Source organism: Salvia miltiorrhiza, chromosome 6 (genome assembly GCF_028751815.1).
Source record: "Salvia miltiorrhiza cultivar Shanhuang (shh) chromosome 6, IMPLAD_Smil_shh, whole genome shotgun sequence".
Lineage (NCBI taxonomy): Eukaryota > Viridiplantae > Streptophyta > Magnoliopsida > Lamiales > Lamiaceae > Salvia > Salvia miltiorrhiza.
This window is the reverse complement of record NC_080392.1, coordinates 8,161,210-8,178,845: the sequence shown is the minus strand read 5'-3', so window position 1 is coordinate 8,178,845 and position 17,636 is coordinate 8,161,210. Positions and strand designations below refer to the sequence as shown.

The 17,636-nt window shown below is 34.4% G+C and overlaps 1 protein-coding gene and 1 long non-coding RNA gene across 2 annotated transcripts; one reads left to right on the top strand and one right to left on the bottom strand.

Annotated features, from left to right (window-relative positions):
- Positions 1 to 3,796: 3,796 nt before the first annotated feature.
- Positions 3,797 to 7,589, bottom strand: LOC130988399 (glycerophosphocholine acyltransferase 1-like). Its single transcript, XM_057912223.1, has 8 exons — positions 7,072 to 7,589; positions 6,803 to 6,922; positions 6,428 to 6,485; positions 6,232 to 6,332; positions 5,878 to 5,973; positions 5,692 to 5,785; positions 4,487 to 4,724; positions 3,797 to 4,378 (listed from the first exon to the last, which is right to left on the bottom strand). Exons 1-8 carry the CDS (start codon positions 7,162 to 7,164, stop codon positions 4,048 to 4,050), a joined length of 1,131 nt encoding a protein of 376 aa, XP_057768206.1. The 5' UTR covers positions 7,165 to 7,589; the 3' UTR covers positions 3,797 to 4,047.
- A 6,201-nt stretch (positions 7,590 to 13,790) lies between these two features.
- Positions 13,791 to 16,263, top strand: LOC130988397 (uncharacterized). The gene is made up of 2 exons (XR_009090082.1): positions 13,791 to 14,375; positions 15,857 to 16,263. It is a non-coding gene; the product is annotated as an uncharacterized LOC130988397 (long non-coding RNA).
- The last annotated feature ends 1,373 nt before the right edge of the window (positions 16,264 to 17,636 follow it).

Below are 17,636 nucleotides of genomic sequence, written 5' to 3'. Positions count from 1 at the left end.
CTAAGGGTTTAGGTGGTGAATGTGTTGAGTTCATGCCTATGGAGTGAGTTCATGCCTATAAGTGGGTGAAAAATGTAAGAGACATTTTTAAGGTTTAAACTCTTGAGCGGTGGTATGGTGCGGACGGCCTCATTGCCTCAATAATTAATTCAAGGGTTAAAGTGTAGATTGACTCCTGAAGTACATGCCCCTAAAGCGTATATCCCTCTATACTCGATCTTGGATCAAATATCCCCCATAGTCTAAAAAAATGGTGCAATTAAACTTAGGCTTCAGACGGCCGTTAATCATCCGTTTCATTTTAATTTATTTTTTTATTTCGCCGCCCAGCGAGCCCCCCACCGGTCGTCCCTTCCTGTTTCGGCCACCGCACACCACAATGGCAGCCTGCCGCCGTTGTTCGGCCGATTACTGAAAGAGGCGGCGGTGATTATCACCGGACGACTGCCAACCAAGAGAGTGGGGGACCGAACCAAAGGAATATTGGGGTGAGGCGCCGACTACTTGTCGGAGTCATGGCCTGCCGGATTCGAAGAGAACAGGGGGATATAGCTCGATTCTTTAGCAAAGGACGGAATTCAGCAGCGCGGCCATCTCCGGCCAAGGAAGGTGCAACGAACATACTCCAGGGAGGGCGCCAATTTCGCCTAAACCGAGAGAAGCTAGGGCTCAACCCTTCTTCTTCGATCGTGTGCGCATGAGTAAGGAAAGAGGGAATAAAGACGGAGAGAAGTATGGAGTCAGGAACAATTGTCTACCCTGTCGGATTTCGGATGGGGGTCGCCGGATTTCGGAAAAAGGTGCGACGGACCATCTGTGTTTGTGAGCGGAGGATTTGGCGATGATGAGATATGAGAAAAGAGGACGACGTCAGGGGCGAAGGTGGCGCCGACCTAACGAGGTGGCAGCCTCGCTGGAGTTCAGAGAGAGAGGGCGGCGATGATTTGAAATCGGCGAGAGAGAATGAAAATGCTATGTGCGTAGCCGTGAGTTTGAGGAGATAAGTACCGTTTGTTTTTCTGGAGTGGAGCAATACCGGCGGTGCGCGGTTGGTGCGGCGCGATGGTGGTTGGAGTTGTGGTGTGCGGTGGTCGGAACAGGAAGGGGCGACCGGTTGGGGGTTTTCGCTGAAGCCGTCTGAGGCTTGGGTTTAATTGCACCATGTTTTTGGACTATGGGGGTATTTGATCCAAGGTCGAGTATGGAGGGGTATACGCTCTAAGGGTCTCTACTTCAGGGGTGGATCTGCACCTTAACCATTAATTCAATTAGGACACAACTATTAATTAATTTTTATTTCATTATTTATTACTATGATTTATTAATTCCATATAATCTAATTATAATTCTTTAAATGTAATTAAGATTTAATTAGGGTAAGATGTCATGAGTGTGCATTCATTTTTTAATACTCTATCCATCATGAAAAAATAATTCTAGTAGGAAGGGACGAGTTTTAATAAAAGAGTTAAGTAGCAAATACACCCTTACTCCTAACATTTTTAGCAAAAAGCAAATAGGTCTCTAACGTTATATTTTGTGCAATTAGATTCCTAATATTTATAAATTGAGGCAAAGAAGTCCTTAACATTCACAAATTAAGAGGCAGATAAATCCCTCCGTCTGACGACTATGATGTTAGGGGCCTATTTGCCCCAATTTTTGAACGTTAGGGACTTATTTGGTTTTTAATGTAAACGTTAGGGGTGTTTTGTTACTTAACTAGTCTTTTTTTCTTTTTCTAAATTCTTAACTTATGTCTATTAATTTCATACTCCATCCGTCCCTGAAATAAGTTCATCTTTTTTCTTTTTGGGACGTCCCCCAAATAAGTTCCTCTTTCTTTCTTTCCATTTTTGGACAACTACCCACCACTAATAATACTTTATTTATTCTTACTTTTCACTTTTTCACCACCCCCAATACTAATTATAACACTTTTTCACATTTTCACCACTCTCAATACTAATTACTGTATAACATATTTTTCTCCACTATCAATACACTTTACTACTTTTCCTTAAAACCTGTGCCGTCCCCAAAGAGGAACTTATTTTGGGGACGGAGGGAGTATTATATACTCCATTCGTCCCATAAAAATATGCATAGTATGGAACGACACGGATCTTAACAAATTATGTAAAGTGTAGTGTAAGTGGAGAAAATGTCTCACATTGATTGTGATGTTTAGTGGAAGAATTATTACTATAAGTGGAGTATGTATGTTTTTATGGAACAGATGAAAAAGGAAAACTGGGACGGAAGGAGTATATTTTTTAATTCTTGGTTTATGTCGTCTTAATTTCACATTATATGTTTTTTTATATAATTTTAAGAATAAATTATTACATTTCTAAACATAATTTGTGCATTTATTCGAGCTAATTTGTGTATAAGTGATTATATATAATACAATTAGTGATTCCAATTTTTTCTCTTATGAGGCGTCTCCTACATCTTCTTTCATATTTATCTTAAAATTCTCATTTTGTGCATTTTAAATTCATAGTATATTTTAAGAGTATTAAATATCCCATCAAATTTTAGTGGGTATCACCAACTAAAGATCCTATATAAAAAAATACTTCATCTATGCACGATATCGTTTCCACTTTGTGAATGACACGAGTTATAAGAAAATGGTGGATAGTAGTGGATATTGTTATGAGTGGAGTTTGGATCCTACTATTATTATGAATGGTGTTGGTGAACCCTACTGCTATAAATAGAAATGAAAATGATATTGTGGACAAACTAAAATGGCAAAAGTGAAAATGATATCGTGGACGAAGGGAGTATATTAGAAATAATATGAAAATATATTTTAATCCTCTGTCATACATGGCATCTCTATATTTTTTTTATTCTTATTTATCTAAATTCTTAATCTAATGACTTTATATTTTAGACATATTTAAATCAAAATCTTGATTAGAAAATTGTATAAATTATATGTTATGAAAATTGTATAATTTTAGTATTTATTTAGATCGATACAAATACACATAATAAATCTCTTTATGTAATTATAAAATTAAGAAGGAAAAATACTCCTAATGTTTACATTGAAAAGAAAATAGATCCCTAACATTCGCAGTAGTTAGACGGAGGAATTTATTTGGCGCAGTTGTGAACATTAGGGGCCTAATTGCACAAAACATAACGTTAGAGACCTATTTGCTTTTTGCTATAAACGTTAGGAGTGTATTTACCAGTTAACTCTTAATAAAAATGGTTAACCATATTGTGAGTGGAGAAATACTCTCATCTTAAGGGGGACGTTTACTTTGCATGATTGATAAGATGTGTGATTGATTATTTTTATCCTCAAGAGTAGGATTTCTCCAATCTCACCCTTTCAATGAGATAAGAATCAAGCAAAAATAGCTTAAATGATAAAATAATCAAGGACCTTAGGATATCCCAAAGTTCCAATCCATCAAAGTAAATAAAGGGATTAGCTTTACTATTTTTATTTATAAAAGCTAATCCTCTAAATTAAGTGTTACTAATGATAATTAATTATACTGTGAGTGAAAAAAGAGAGTATATCATGCAATAGAATAAATAAATAAATTAATATATGTGAATAATATGTTGTGAAGTAATGTCCATAAATAAAATAAAATTACTTTTTGTTGATACACCCAAAAGAAAATTTTAAATTATTTTTCTAGGACAAAAGGGATTACTATGTTCACTTATTCTATAAGTTACTATAAAGGTCTCCGGATAATCGACTTAAAGGACATTTATAGATAAATCCATAACCAGCCAACATTAAAGAATTAAAAACAAAACAAGCAACACTGGCAATTCCAACTACAAAAAATTTCAGTAATTCTACAACAAACCAGAAAAGAGAGCATAATTTTGTTCAATCTTTTCCTCCTAAGCTACATATTAGACCAAATCTATATGATTAGATAAAACAAAAAAAAAGGTTACCAAAGTAAACAAGAAGGAAAATTCTATAGAAATGAAACAAATTTCTGATCACATAGTACACCACACGACCAGTTTTACAAAGACTTAAATTGTACACTGCTACTGAGATTCTGTTGCCTCCGAAGAGTCGATCGGAGCTTCGAGCACTATAGGCCGCGTTTCTATCTTCTTTTGCTGCTTGAGAATCACCTGCCTCGGCATCACTTCTAGAAGAAAGTTACCTCCATTCCATACGGCTGCTGATACCTTGAGCAGTTGGAACGTCACGTGTAGTTCATACGATAGGAATATCGGGACAGTAAGCGCTGTTGTGGCCACGGTGAACACTGCCTGAAGCAGAATGTACATAAACATCCGGTTCTGATCTCCCAGCAATCCGCTCAAGCGCCACCACAGGTTGTTTGCTTTCTGTGCTTTTTTCGACAGTTCCCTATCACACGAGAAAAAAAAAAAAGTCTAGAAATATGGTCTGAACTATACCAATGTTGCAGATTCCACGATCATACTAAGTGAATACGAACAAGGAGGGTCGTGAAACCTGTAAGAGGTCATCACTTCTGGATCTCGCAGCAGTCTCTGTCCGCGTAGTACATTCACGATCAGAAAATAAAGAAGCTGCCAGATAACATAAGCTACTAAAGGAACAATGAAAAGCCATGTCCACAGGTATGATTTAGTCTCTGCATAGGGCCACGATCCTATACGAGCATTCCCCTCTGGATGCATCGCTTCAAAGAACACTGGGTCCCACCATCGGATCGTGAAGAAAACCAGCCCTGGAAACCACATCAGCTGCATCATCAGCTAAACATGATCGGTGGAAAACTGAATACCAATTTATTCAGCTTACTTTTACAACAAAATGATGCACTGACAATGATACCTTGTGCTTATGGCAGAATTGAATACACATGTACTAGCAATCCATTTTTATTTTTTCCCCATTTTATACAGGGGGAATTGCACAATTCTGATCAGAAAGCCATGCAATTTTAAGAGAGACGATCATAACACAGAGTTCTAAAGCATATATTTCAGCACAAGTATGGCTGAAGAAATTGCATTAATTCAAATTCTTCGTGTTTTTCTCTAAGCTAGTAGCAAGGGTGGACAAGGAGGAGAAGGCATCATGCCAAGGTCAGAGAAATATGTTTATTTCCTCTACTATGGAAAGGTTCGGTTTGGTCCTTGGGTGCACCTTACTACTTCTCTCAGGGCATATACTGAAAATGAATTCATGACCCCGTTTCAAAATCCTTCACCTGTTAGCCAAAATTAAAATGATTGCCTTGGTCTATTGGACATCACCTAGGAGTCCATGGCCACCATCCACATGTAATAAGTATTTCATACCAAACACTAAGATTATACCCCATGATCATGAGAACATGTTTTTGCCTAACATTGAGGACCAGTATGTTTGTTTGTTCCTACATGTGGATTTTTGCTTTATTCTGATGAGTTCTAGCGAAGATTATACAACCAGTCAGGTTCAAAGTCGTTACATCTAGGATAAAACAGAAGCATGATCATTTGAGCATAAACTACGGGTGCTGTGTTACGCTAAGAACTTACAATCTTTTCAACAAATTCACTCCATCAAAGCCATCGGCATTTAGAATTTAGAATTTATATAATGTTTCATTGTAAGCTTGGCTGTTTCATTTTTAGATCCAGTGTCAAACAGAGCCAGTATGAATGAGATAGTATGAATAATCTCAGCAAAGAAAAACAGCTTCTTACCGGGCAAGATATGTATAAATACGCTTACAATCTTGTCCATGGAATTGAAAACTAAGCTACAACGCCAAACGATTAGTGCCCATGCCAACGGCCCCTGCGTCCATTAATAAATATCAATAAAAAGTCCGTACAAAGAGAATCGGGGTCATTAACATGGGACATAAGTAACAAAAGCCAACAGCTTACCTCTGCAAATGAGAAGCAAACCATGAAAAGTTTCTCATTTCTGGGATAAAATAGAAGCATGATCAGGAATATTGTATTGGCATAATAGCAAAAATCCTGCACCCAATAGGAACTTAAGTGAGTCACTAATGTCCTTCCTTTTCTATTTTCTGGTTCTACCAGTCAAGAAACCGAGACAGGATATGCTTAAATCGGGATATGTAACTCATGGAGCATGCCTTGCATATGTAATAGTACTACAATGTAAGTAGCTCAATGGACTCCAAAGACGAGACTCGAGAGTAACCCAAATTCATAGCAGTTTCACTTCACCAGCCAACACAAATCAACTGCAAAGATGAGTAAAGAACTTACAAGAAGATAATAGTGCCATTTCTTGTATCTGTAATAAATCCATCGAAGTGGGACAAAAATCACATAGAACAAACAATACAGATATCGAACATCCTGTGGCCCTGATCAAAGTAAACCACCATTAGCCAAAGCTATGAAACAACTGTAAGATGCATCCAACAATTCGAAGACGCCATAGAAGAACAGTTGTACTCACTTGCACCCAAGATGAAGCAGAAGCCTCCGAAGCCAAGAACACCAAGCAAGTGCGTCACCTATAACAGATCCAATCAACACAACATCAAATCAACACTAAGTAAAGCTGTGTGTGTGTGTTTTGGCCTCGCGGTAGAGCAGTTAATGCCTAAAGCCAAAGGTCTTGAGTTCTGAGTCCACCGTGGCGTGCTGTTTTTAAATTTACTTATTTAATTGTTAATTTATCAAAAAAAAAAAAAGACACTAAGTAAAGCTTCAAATACAATCTACATAGTTCGAATACTAATGGATTTCTCAAAAAATCTTAAATATGTACGGAGCAAGTGCATGAGAATTAAAGATTCTAGAATGTATGAAATCATTTACACCCACTGACCTTATTGATGAAGCTTTCATGCTCTTCAGCCTGTTTAGCGATCTTAACAGCTTGCTTCGACAAGATCTCCTTCGTCTGAACTGCTTGCTTCGATATCATCTCCTTTGTTTGAGCAACTTTCTACACACAATAAAATCCGACCCAAAACAAGAAAAAAATCATCAACCACGCAATCCAATGATAGAATACCAACAACCCAAATCAGGAAAGCATCTAATCTCATTAAAAAAACATATCTTCTGAACACACCGCATACAAATAATACGTACCTTTGATCGATCTTTCAACCGTTGTTTAACCTTATTACGGTATGAATCTCCGTTGGAATCTTCGACCTCCATGATTTCTTCACTGCTCGCCATTCCCTTTGATTATTATAAACGACTCCTTCTTCCGTTTCAAGAAACTTCTACAGTATTTGGGGAATTAAATAACAAGATCCTGACGTGGGTTTTGCTTCAATATGTTGCCTTCCGCGCGTTTAAAATATATACGAAAATCAATGCCTCTCTCTCTCAGCTGATTAATTAAATGCAGGAAACGCATATAAAATTGCTAATCTCTGTGATCCCAGGATGATTGTTGTTCTTGTTAAGCTGCTAATTGTGGTTAATTTAACGCGGAAGTTATTTGTGGTGGCTGATTTTCATTTCTTCGTTTACTTGATATAGGAATGCTAATACTATTCATTTTCATATTCGCACTTCATACTTCCCTACAACATCAAAGGAGCTGTCCCTTTCATCATCTACTTCCTCCCCTTTAAAAAACATCATTGGATCATTTTTTTTTTCGAGTGAATCAAATAATTTTAAAGGTTAAATAACAAATATACCTCTGATATTTATAATAAAATATCAATAGATCTCTAATGTTATATTTAGATCCTTAATATTCATAAATTAGGCAAATAAGTCTTTAACATTGATGAATTAGGACTAATTAAGTTCCTTCGTGTAACAGTTGTAATTTGTAAATGTTAGAAATTTATTTGCCTCAATTTTTCTCAATCTCTCCTCTCTCTCTCTCTCCTCTCGCTCTCTCTCATTGCCGTGTCCATCATTGCCGGCGCGAGATCTTCATCTCCGCCAACCGTTTCGGTAACAATCGAATTGCCAAGTAAAATAACGCACTAGAGTTCCTGGTACTAATTTTGAGGTTTGCCAAGTGAGAAAACTATCAATCTGCAATTGTTTGCTCGTATTAGTTTTGAGGTTTAATTTGAATAACTTTGCTTCACTCAAAAACTCTGTTGGATATTTAGATCTATTAACGACCAGATCTATTAATTCACAATTTAATGTTCTTGAATTCACAACTAGATCTATTAATTCACAACTAAAACTAAAATTTACAATCAGTTTGATTAATTCACAACTAGAAATAATGCTAGTTGTGAATTTAAGTTTTAAAACTTGAATTCACGACTAACAATATTTCTAGTTGTGAATTCACATTTTAAAACTTGAATTCACGACTAATATTATTTATAGTTGTGAATTCATGACTAACAATATTTCTAGTTGTGAATTCACGTTTTAAAATTTGAATTCACGACTAACACTACTTTTAGTTGTGAATTCAAACTTTAAAAACTTGAATTCACAACTAATACTAGTTATTTAGTTGTGAATTCGAGTTTTAAAGCTTTAGTTCACAACCAAAATTAATGATGGTTGTGAATTCGACTGATTGTGAATTCGCGAGCAATTTTTAATTTTTTATATACAAGGGTAAAATGGTAAGTGTGGCTATTTTTTTTTTATCATTTTAATGGGTAATTTTTTAATTTATTATTCCAAAATAGCTATTTTCAAAATTCACTCATAGTGGTGTGGTAATATTTTCCTTCATAGAGAACATGAGATATAATAAAATAAAATAAAAAGTGGTATTAACACATAAATTTTCCTACCTTTTCCCAAATAGAAATAGATTGGAGATTCAAAAGTTCTCTCCGTTCATACTTTTCTCATTCATAAAAGAGTCGATTTTTCTTTAAAAGGAAAATTATAATTTAGTCTATATTTCTTGTGTATTTCAATATATAAGTATCTATTTAGATGTCTATATATATGATGTCCCATGTAATCTACATATGAACTAGTACATCTTTTATAATTTAGTCAAGACAAACTTTTCTGTGAGGACATATAAGGACCATACCCAATTAAAATCACTAATTTCAATTAAATTTATTAATCTTTCATTAGAATTTATAAATCCTAATTGGGTGTGGATCGGACCATCTATTTACTTATAGTGTATCATGAAAAGTTTAATTTTAGTCGGTACCCATCTAATTTTGCAATGATACTATAACAGTGTGGGTTTTGTTTTATCCGGACTCAATAAAATATCACAAGAGGATTATCATGAAGAATTTGTTTGCTTTATTTCTCTATCATGCACTGCAAGGGTTTTTGTGCTTAATTATAGTACTCCCTCCGTCCACGAAATGAGTACCCATATTTCCTTTTTCGTCCGTCCACGAAATGAGTACCCATTTCCCTTTTTGGCAAGTGTACCCCACACATTTCTTTAATTAATACACTCAAAAAGTGGGACCCTTAAACTATTTACACTACACTCCATACATTTCTTAAAACCCGTGCCGTCCACAAATGGGTACTCATTTCGTGGACGGAGGGAGTATATGTTTTATTGAACTATTTTTATTTTTATTTTGTGGAGAATTTAATGAACTAGTTATATGAGTAATTAATTAGTTGAATAATTTCGTCGTTTGTATGGAATAATTAGTGTTTGTCTGGTCCTAAATCCTAATGTGGTGCATCAACTCAAAAAACAAAATACTATTACTATCACTTGGTAGCCTTCACTATTGATTATAGTAGCAAAAAGATAACCGATGCCATTTTATTAGATAAAAACAAATTACATAAATATAAGATCTACTATATAGCTAGGTTGAAGGGAGAAATTTATAGTATGTGTTAATATTGCAAAATGTTCATTTAAATTAGTGAAAATCAATACTTCTTCATAAACATATATTTAATAAATATTAGCCAACTTTCAGCTAAAGAGATCAAATTGACCTTACTAACTCTTATACAGAATTACATTCACCTCTATCGCTCGCTTCTTTAAGCTCTCTCCTTCTCTATTCTCTCAGTTTCAGAATTTCACTTATTTCGCTCTCTTGTTTATTTCTCCGGTGACGACTTCATCATCTATTTTTTCTCTCGTTTATCTATTTAGCTATCTTTGCTTTGTCGATTATTCTCTCTCTATAGAGACCTCTCGTTTAATTATTCGGCGGCGTTGGTGTTAATCTTATCCGGCGACATGCTTTTCTGTGGCGGTGGTGGTGGTGTTAATTATATCTAATAATGGCGTTGATTAAATATTCCAAAAAAACTTCCTACCTATTTTTGGGCTATATCTCACCACTTATAAATATCTCATTTTCTTTACTTTTCACATTTTCACAATTCTCAATATGAATTAAAACACTTTTTCACCATTCTTAATACATTTAACAACTTTTTTCTCCACTTTCAATACACTCAACAATATTTTTCTTAAAACACGTGTCACTCCCTCCTAGGAAGTTCATTCGTGGACGGAGGGAGTATTTGTTTTTGTGTTTTTCCATTAAAATTATAGTTTTTTCAGATTTAGTTGTGATATTTGTATGAGTCGTTCCAAGTATGATTCTTGGCACTATCGGTACGAATAGTTTCCATTCGTACGAGTCGTTCCAAGTCTTATGCGTGGCATGATTGGTACGAATGGAGACTGTTCGTACCGGTCATGTCAGTCGTGTTCTTGGAACGACTAGTACGAATATTATTCATTCATACTAGTTTTGTTGATTCGTCTAATTTTTTCAGGCAGATGAGTCCAACTGTTGTAAGTCCATGGAGGAGGTTGGAATAACAAAAATTACGAGGGTGGCCGAAGAAAGTATATCTTTTATACCTCCTGATGGTTTGACATATGCGCAATTATTGAGTAAGATTGAATTAATTGCATTTAATGAAAGATAATATGCATATTTATGTTTATGATATAGATGCATTAATTAAGAGGGTGTTTGGCTAAGCTTATTTTAAAGAGCTTATAAGCTCTTGAAGCTTATAAGATGTTTCAAGAGCTTATAAGATGTAATTTTTAAGAGCTTATAAGTTGTCAAAGTGTTTGGATAATTGAGCTTATAAGCTAGAGAGAGAATTTTTTTGCTAAAGAGAGAAAATATTTTTTTAAAGAGAGAAAATCGAAGAAAAATAAACTTAAATGATATATGATGGAAATAATAAATTATAGTTGAAAAATATTTGTAAAAAGATTGTTGCATATGAGATTATAAAAAAATAAGTTGGGGTAGATCAACTTATTTTTTGGGGAACTTATAAGCTCTTGGAGCTTATTTTTGGAGCTTATAAGCAGTTGAGAAGCTTATTTTGCCAAACACTTTGAAGGAGCTTATAAGCTCTTAAACAGCTTATAAGCTGTTTTGAGGAGCTTATAAGCTCAGCCAAACACCCTCTAAATCTCATCTATACTATATTAAAACAGCAGTTTTCAATTAGAAATCAATTTCAAATTGATTTCAGCAGTTTTCAATTAGAAATCAATTTCAAATTGATTTCAATGGCGATTTTGTGATTTCTTCCAAAGATAAGGTCTTATTATATATACACAAAAAGTAGATTAAACTTAAACTACAAATCCCACATGAAAAAAATGGAGTATGCACTAACAACTGCTTTTACGTGCAAATGTGTTGAGAAACTGCAATTGAATTTAAGAAGAAAAAAAAAATAGCAAATAGATTTGTGCAGCAAACTAATAGATTTTAAATTTATTTTCTTTAGTCCAAATTAAATTTTAAAAAAAGCTAAAATTTATATTTGAAATCGATTTTAAAACCGAGTGAATTTTTTTAGTCATAATATAATTTAAGGTTTATTTGTAAACTATAATTTTCTTTTTATTTCCCTTTTCTTTATCTTTTATTTATTTTATTTTATTTCTTTTTAAAATTGTGAAATTTGACTACTTATAAAATATTTAACATGAATATCAAATTAAAGGTCATGATAAGAGCTTTAATTTGATATATTTTAAATAAATATTTAATTTAAAATATAAAAATTATATGTATTTAAAGATTAAAATTTAAAAATTCTCTCTCCCCACTCATCTTTTTTTTTTGAATAAATTTTCAATTATTTTTATTTTTATTTTTACTTTTTTACTTATTTTTTTGCCTTTTCATAATATCAATTTTTACTATTTTGAATCTTTCTTTATTTTTTATTTTTATCTTTTCATAATATCAAATTTTATAATTGTAATATTCAATTGAAATATATTTAGTTAAAATTAATTTTTATTATATTTATGAGTATGATAATTGAATTAGTATTAATTTTTATATAAATATAAAAAATAAAAAATATTTCCCGTGCATTGCACGGGATGCAAATGCTAGTACGCGTGAAATCATGAGAATGAAGATCACCGATGATTTTGAGTTGACTTAATGAATTTGGAGCAGTTGCCTACATTGAATGTCACTAGTTCTCTTAAAACTAATGAATCTTTAAAACTAATGAATCTTTGTTGATTTTCATAAATTTATTGAATGCTCAAAACACAGTATATCAACCACACAGGAAGATTGTGACAACTTCAAGAAATGTGAATAACTTCCAAATGAGAATAGGGAAGTAATATCCCAGATTCTTTTTGATACCGCTGATAATTGTGGTAATAATTTTGATAATGATAAGCATGTTGATAGTGGTGATGGGGCTGCTGATAGTGATGATGGAAATATTATTGATGTTTGTGATGATGTGCATGATTTTGTGGGTTATCCCAGACTAATGGGTTATCCCTAGTGCTACATATCAAGAATCTCTTTCTTGTCAAGAATTAGGTATACTTAATGGATATATAGGTGATTGATACACTTTATTGTGGTGTTGTGTTTTTAGACAATGAGAAATTAATTACTCCCTCCGTTCACGAAATGTTGTCCTAGGGAGGGAGACACGAGTTTTAAGAAAAATTATGTTCTTTATTTATTGAGTAGAGAAAATGGCCCACAAATGAAAAAAAAATTGAAAAAAATTAATTAAGTTAGTGAGTGGAGAATGAAGCCCACTTGTCAGTGAGTGGAGAAAATGATCAATAAATTAATTATTACTAAAAATATATTATGACAATTTTTTTTGTGTACGGACCAAAATGACAAATTAGAACAATATTTCGTGAACAGAGGGAGTACAACTTGTGGATTGCATCATCTCTTGACTAAAAAAAATGCATATTTGCATTTATTTTTCTTTCTGTTCACCATGTTAAAAAAAATGAAAACAATTCATAATGGAATAAGAAGAGTTTCACATACATATCAAATAGATTTTGTGTAAGGTAAAAATAGTTTTAGATATATATCAAATAGATTTAGCATGAGATCATCTAATTAATTAAAATATTTTTATAATATTTTAATATCTAATTAATTAATATATTCTTTTAAATATATAATAGTAGTATATAATTTACGCAATAAACCTTAAAATTAAATATCCAATAATAATATAATAGGTTATATATTTTATACCCAAAATACTTTTCATTTTGTTCATTCGGTGGAAAAAATATCCAAAATGCTTAAAGTTTGCGAGTAATATAATTTGAAGGGTAATATGAATTTCGCGGGAAAAATCAGAAAATGTTGAATTTAAAATTTATGTACTTATACGTAAATAACTCAAAAAAATAATTAAGACAGTTGGCCAGTCATTTCAGTTTGATAGCTCTGGTGGACACGTCAACATCAATTTAGAGAAAAATAAGTTTCATAGGAAAAATTAGACAAGCACATAGTTAATGTATTTAAATTAAAAAAATATTGTGAAAAAATCACAAAATAATAAAAATTGTGTATTTACATGCAAATAATCATCTCCTAAATATATATAAATCGGTATATAAAAAATACTCCTACATGGTTATCCTTGGCCCACCGTATACAGTATACACAATTATATGTTATCTTCTTTGGATTGGATCCTATGAGGTTCAATTATTGATTGTGTGGAGAGATGGGAGCCTCGGCTAGATTTTGTCCGTTTTGAATGAAATTAAGGGAGGTGTATTAGTTCAAGACTTATGTAGATTTTAAAAGTCCGTGGATTTTAAAAGTCTGTAGAATTCTCACGGATTCTTCATAATTTTGAGTGAATTCTCGGTCAGATTTTTAATGAATTAGCAAGAATTTGACTTTCGGACTTGAAATCCACAAACCTAGCGCGCGCGGGGATTGAACGAGCGATGGACAGGCACCCAGCGGCCGCTAGGGGTCCAGCGAGCGCTGGGTTTGTGGCCAGCGTTGGGTTCCAGCAGCGCTGCCTACACAGTGAGCGCTGGACACCAGCCAGCGCTGGGATCTCCTCTAGAGCAGAGCAGCACCGGATAACAAGGTGACGGAGTCTTGGGAAGCTGCTCTCATCGCTTGCCATTGCACCAGCTGCACATCTTCAAGTAGCAGGAACTGCAGCTTGCTGAACTCTTGCTCTGCTGCATCCAGGTACTTGCCTTCAAACTTGCAATCTCGAAGTTTAAGAACTTCAAGATTTGGTAACTCCTCACAAAGATATTCCATGAATTCGACAGCTATTTCACATCTTGTAAGAGACAAGTTCCTCACAGAAGGAGGTAATCTGAATTTTGTTAGGGAAATGGGAGTAGAACTTGAATAGCAGGAAAATTTCAATGTTGCAAGTTTGTGGGATTTTTTCGTGAGTTGCATATATAAATACGAGGAACACCACAATTTTTAGCATAAGATTTGATTGGCCCGCAAAATATAGTTGGAACCCATCTTTCTCTCGTTGATAATCAGTTCGCGTTTCCTCTCTATCCGAACTCCGGCGAGGCCGGCGCCTCGTCCAATCGATTTATTTTTACTTCGATCATACTCGCCTCGATGGCGCTTGACGTTTGCAGAGCTGGCGATTTCCGCAAGGAATCACAAAAATAGGGCCCTGGAGGCTAACGAGTTTGGGAATTCTAAAGTATCAAATTTCGAAAAAGAAAAATCACATATCGACTTACTTCTTATCGGGACAGCAGGGAATGTGAAATAGGCTATATCCAACCTTATTTGTTACTTCTTGAAGCATAACATGGCAGCCGAGCAGATGAGGTGAATTAAGGGAGTAATTAGAGATTTTTAGACTCGAGGGGGATTGAGATAGATTTCTCCGTCATTTGCAAAGAAGTGTGGCCATGAAGAGAGGGATATCAGCACTAAAATTGGGGGGCATGTGGGGCGTTGGATCTATGCTTGTACAGAGCAGCAGTGTGGATCTACCAAGGAAATAGTAGAGATGCTCCGTAGTTTTTCTAAAACTGACGCTTGGGCTTGTCCAACGACCGCTGGGTCCAGCGGCCGCTGGCTTCTTGGCCGCGGGCGCTGGCACCCAGCGAGCGCGGGGAATTTGCAAGATTTGTGAATTCTCGTGGTCTGTCTTCGGATTTGTTCATGCCTATTTTTTTGGACGAAATCAATGAAAGTCATTCCAACTTTAAAGTCCATAGATTAACGAATACACCCAGATTTTCATAGACTTTTAAAAGTCTTGAACGAATACACCGAGATTTTTATAGACTTTTAAAAGTCTTAGAACGAATACACCCAAATTTTCATAGACTTTTAAAAGTCTTGAACAAATACACCCAGACTTTAAAAGTCTCCAGAAATCTATAAAAATCTTGAACTAATACACCCCCCTAAATGTATGTCTACAGAATTATTCTAAAATTGTATATTTAAAGGCAACATGTTTTTGTTTTTTGAGAAAATAAAAACAACATTTTTAAATAGCCAATAAATTGATGAAGAAATAAGTCACATTATTGCGCAGGTCTTCCGTAAGAGATTAGTGGCCTTTTATTATTATTATTTTCGATCATGTTTAAGCGTATGTTTTGAAATTATAATATTGAAAACTTGAAGTATCAATCATTTAACTCGTTAAATTTTTAAGTATTTCAAGTAATTTACAGGTAAGTATTATCACATCACCACGCTCCGTTGAGATGGCGGCGGGAGATCGACACGATTGGCTCTCTGCTCGTCCTCATATGGTCCCGTCGACGATCTGCTTGGGGTGGCATCCGTTACATCTGGGTTCGGTGATTTGTGGGGTTGACGCCGCATTCTTCAATGATTCCAATACCATGGGTGTTTGGCGTGGTGGTACGGGATCATGAGCAGGGGCGGAGCTAGGGGTGGGGGAGGGGGGTCACTGGGATTTTCAAAAATAGTAGTAGGTAATTTTATATATTAAAAATAGAAAAATATATTTTTATCTTCATCATTATCATATTGAGCTATTTTATATTGTAATTGATATGTAAGCTTAGAGTTGAGATATTTTGAAGAAATAAACACATAACTAATTTATACATCATGCTTGGATTGGTATCTAGAGATTTATTTTTTTGAATTTGATATTGAAAGTTACTTTATGGGATTTTAGCAAATAAAATCACGAATTATTTCAAATTGTTAATTTTAACGTGACCTTTTAGCGTGATGAATTAAATTTACTATTTTTTTAATCTTTGCAATTTCATCTCCTAAATTTTTTTTGATCGCGAGAGTATTGAATTGGAGGTTATGTGGATTAGCAAAGACAACATCGTTTTTGTGAGGCCTAAACGACGTTGTTTCGTACAATTTAATTTTAAAAATTCTTCAAATTAGAAAGGGACATATCATGTATTTGCACTTGAAAAACTATTTGAAATGTTTCTTTTAATTCAAATGATATTTATATTGTGTTAATGATTATTATTTATGTTTAATTTAATTTAATTATTACTTTTATTGTAAAAAAAATTGGACCTCCCTAGATCAAAAGTCTAGCTCCGCCCATGATCATGAGGGAAACTTTATCATCGGCAAATCTGTTAAATTTCCGGGACGACATAGTGTGGAGGAAGGGGAGCTGATGAAGATTAAGGAGGCCCTCTCTTGGATTAAAGAGTTGTTGGGATATTCTAATAGCTTTGTGGAGTCCTATTGTAAGAGAGCTTGTGACGCGGTTAATTCGGGCGACAGAAATATCATGGAGTTGGGCGTCATTACTGATTTCTGCCGTCAAGAACTCACGGTGCTTCCGGGAGTTCGTATTTGTCATGTCAAGAGGGAACGTAATGTTATTGCTCATTGACTCATTGTTTAGCAAAGGCTGCGAGAGATATTACTTCACATCATGTTTGAAATGAACCTCCGTCGTTTGTGGTGGGTCATCTCGATATTTTATGTTCTTGTGATCAATAAAATTATCCTTGCTTTCTCAAAAAAAAAAGTAAGTATTATCATATGAGAAATAAGTATTACTATATATACATAATTTATAAAATTCTTCTACGTGAGATAAAGAACGAACTATTTTTCCATTTAGATTTTAAATAATTATAACAAGGCAAAAATTTGAGTGAAAATGAATGTATTGTATGGGTGAGATGAGTCACCCTGTGGTTGGGGGGCGAGCCGAGGCGGACTAGGTGAGGATAAGGTTGTAAATGAACAGAGCTACTTGCAAGTTATTTGAGATTCGACTCGAAAAAGCTCGTTCGGAGCTCGATTCGGTAGTAAACGAGCCGAAATCAAGCCTGGCAGCACTCGACTCATTAAGCTCGCGAACATGTTCGAATTCAATTATTTGCGAGCTTGTCCACGAATTCAACCGAGTTAGTACATGAGTTTTAAACGAAATGAGTTCGAACTCGTGCTCGAATAACATATATTAAGAAGTTTTTCCTAAATTTTTTCTGA

Coding starts and splice junctions, on each gene's coding strand:
- LOC130988399 (XM_057912223.1), bottom strand. CDS start 7,164: ATGGCGAGCAGTGAAGAAATCATGGAGGTCGAAGATTCCAACGGAGAT. Junction 6,923..7,071: donor GGTTGAAAGATCGATCAAAG/GTACGTATTATT, acceptor TATTGTGTGTAG/AAAGTTGCTCAAACAAAGGA. Junction 4,725..5,691: donor ATTTATACATATCTTGCCCG/GTAAGAAGCTGT, acceptor TGTGGTTTCCAG/GGCTGGTTTTCTTCACGATC.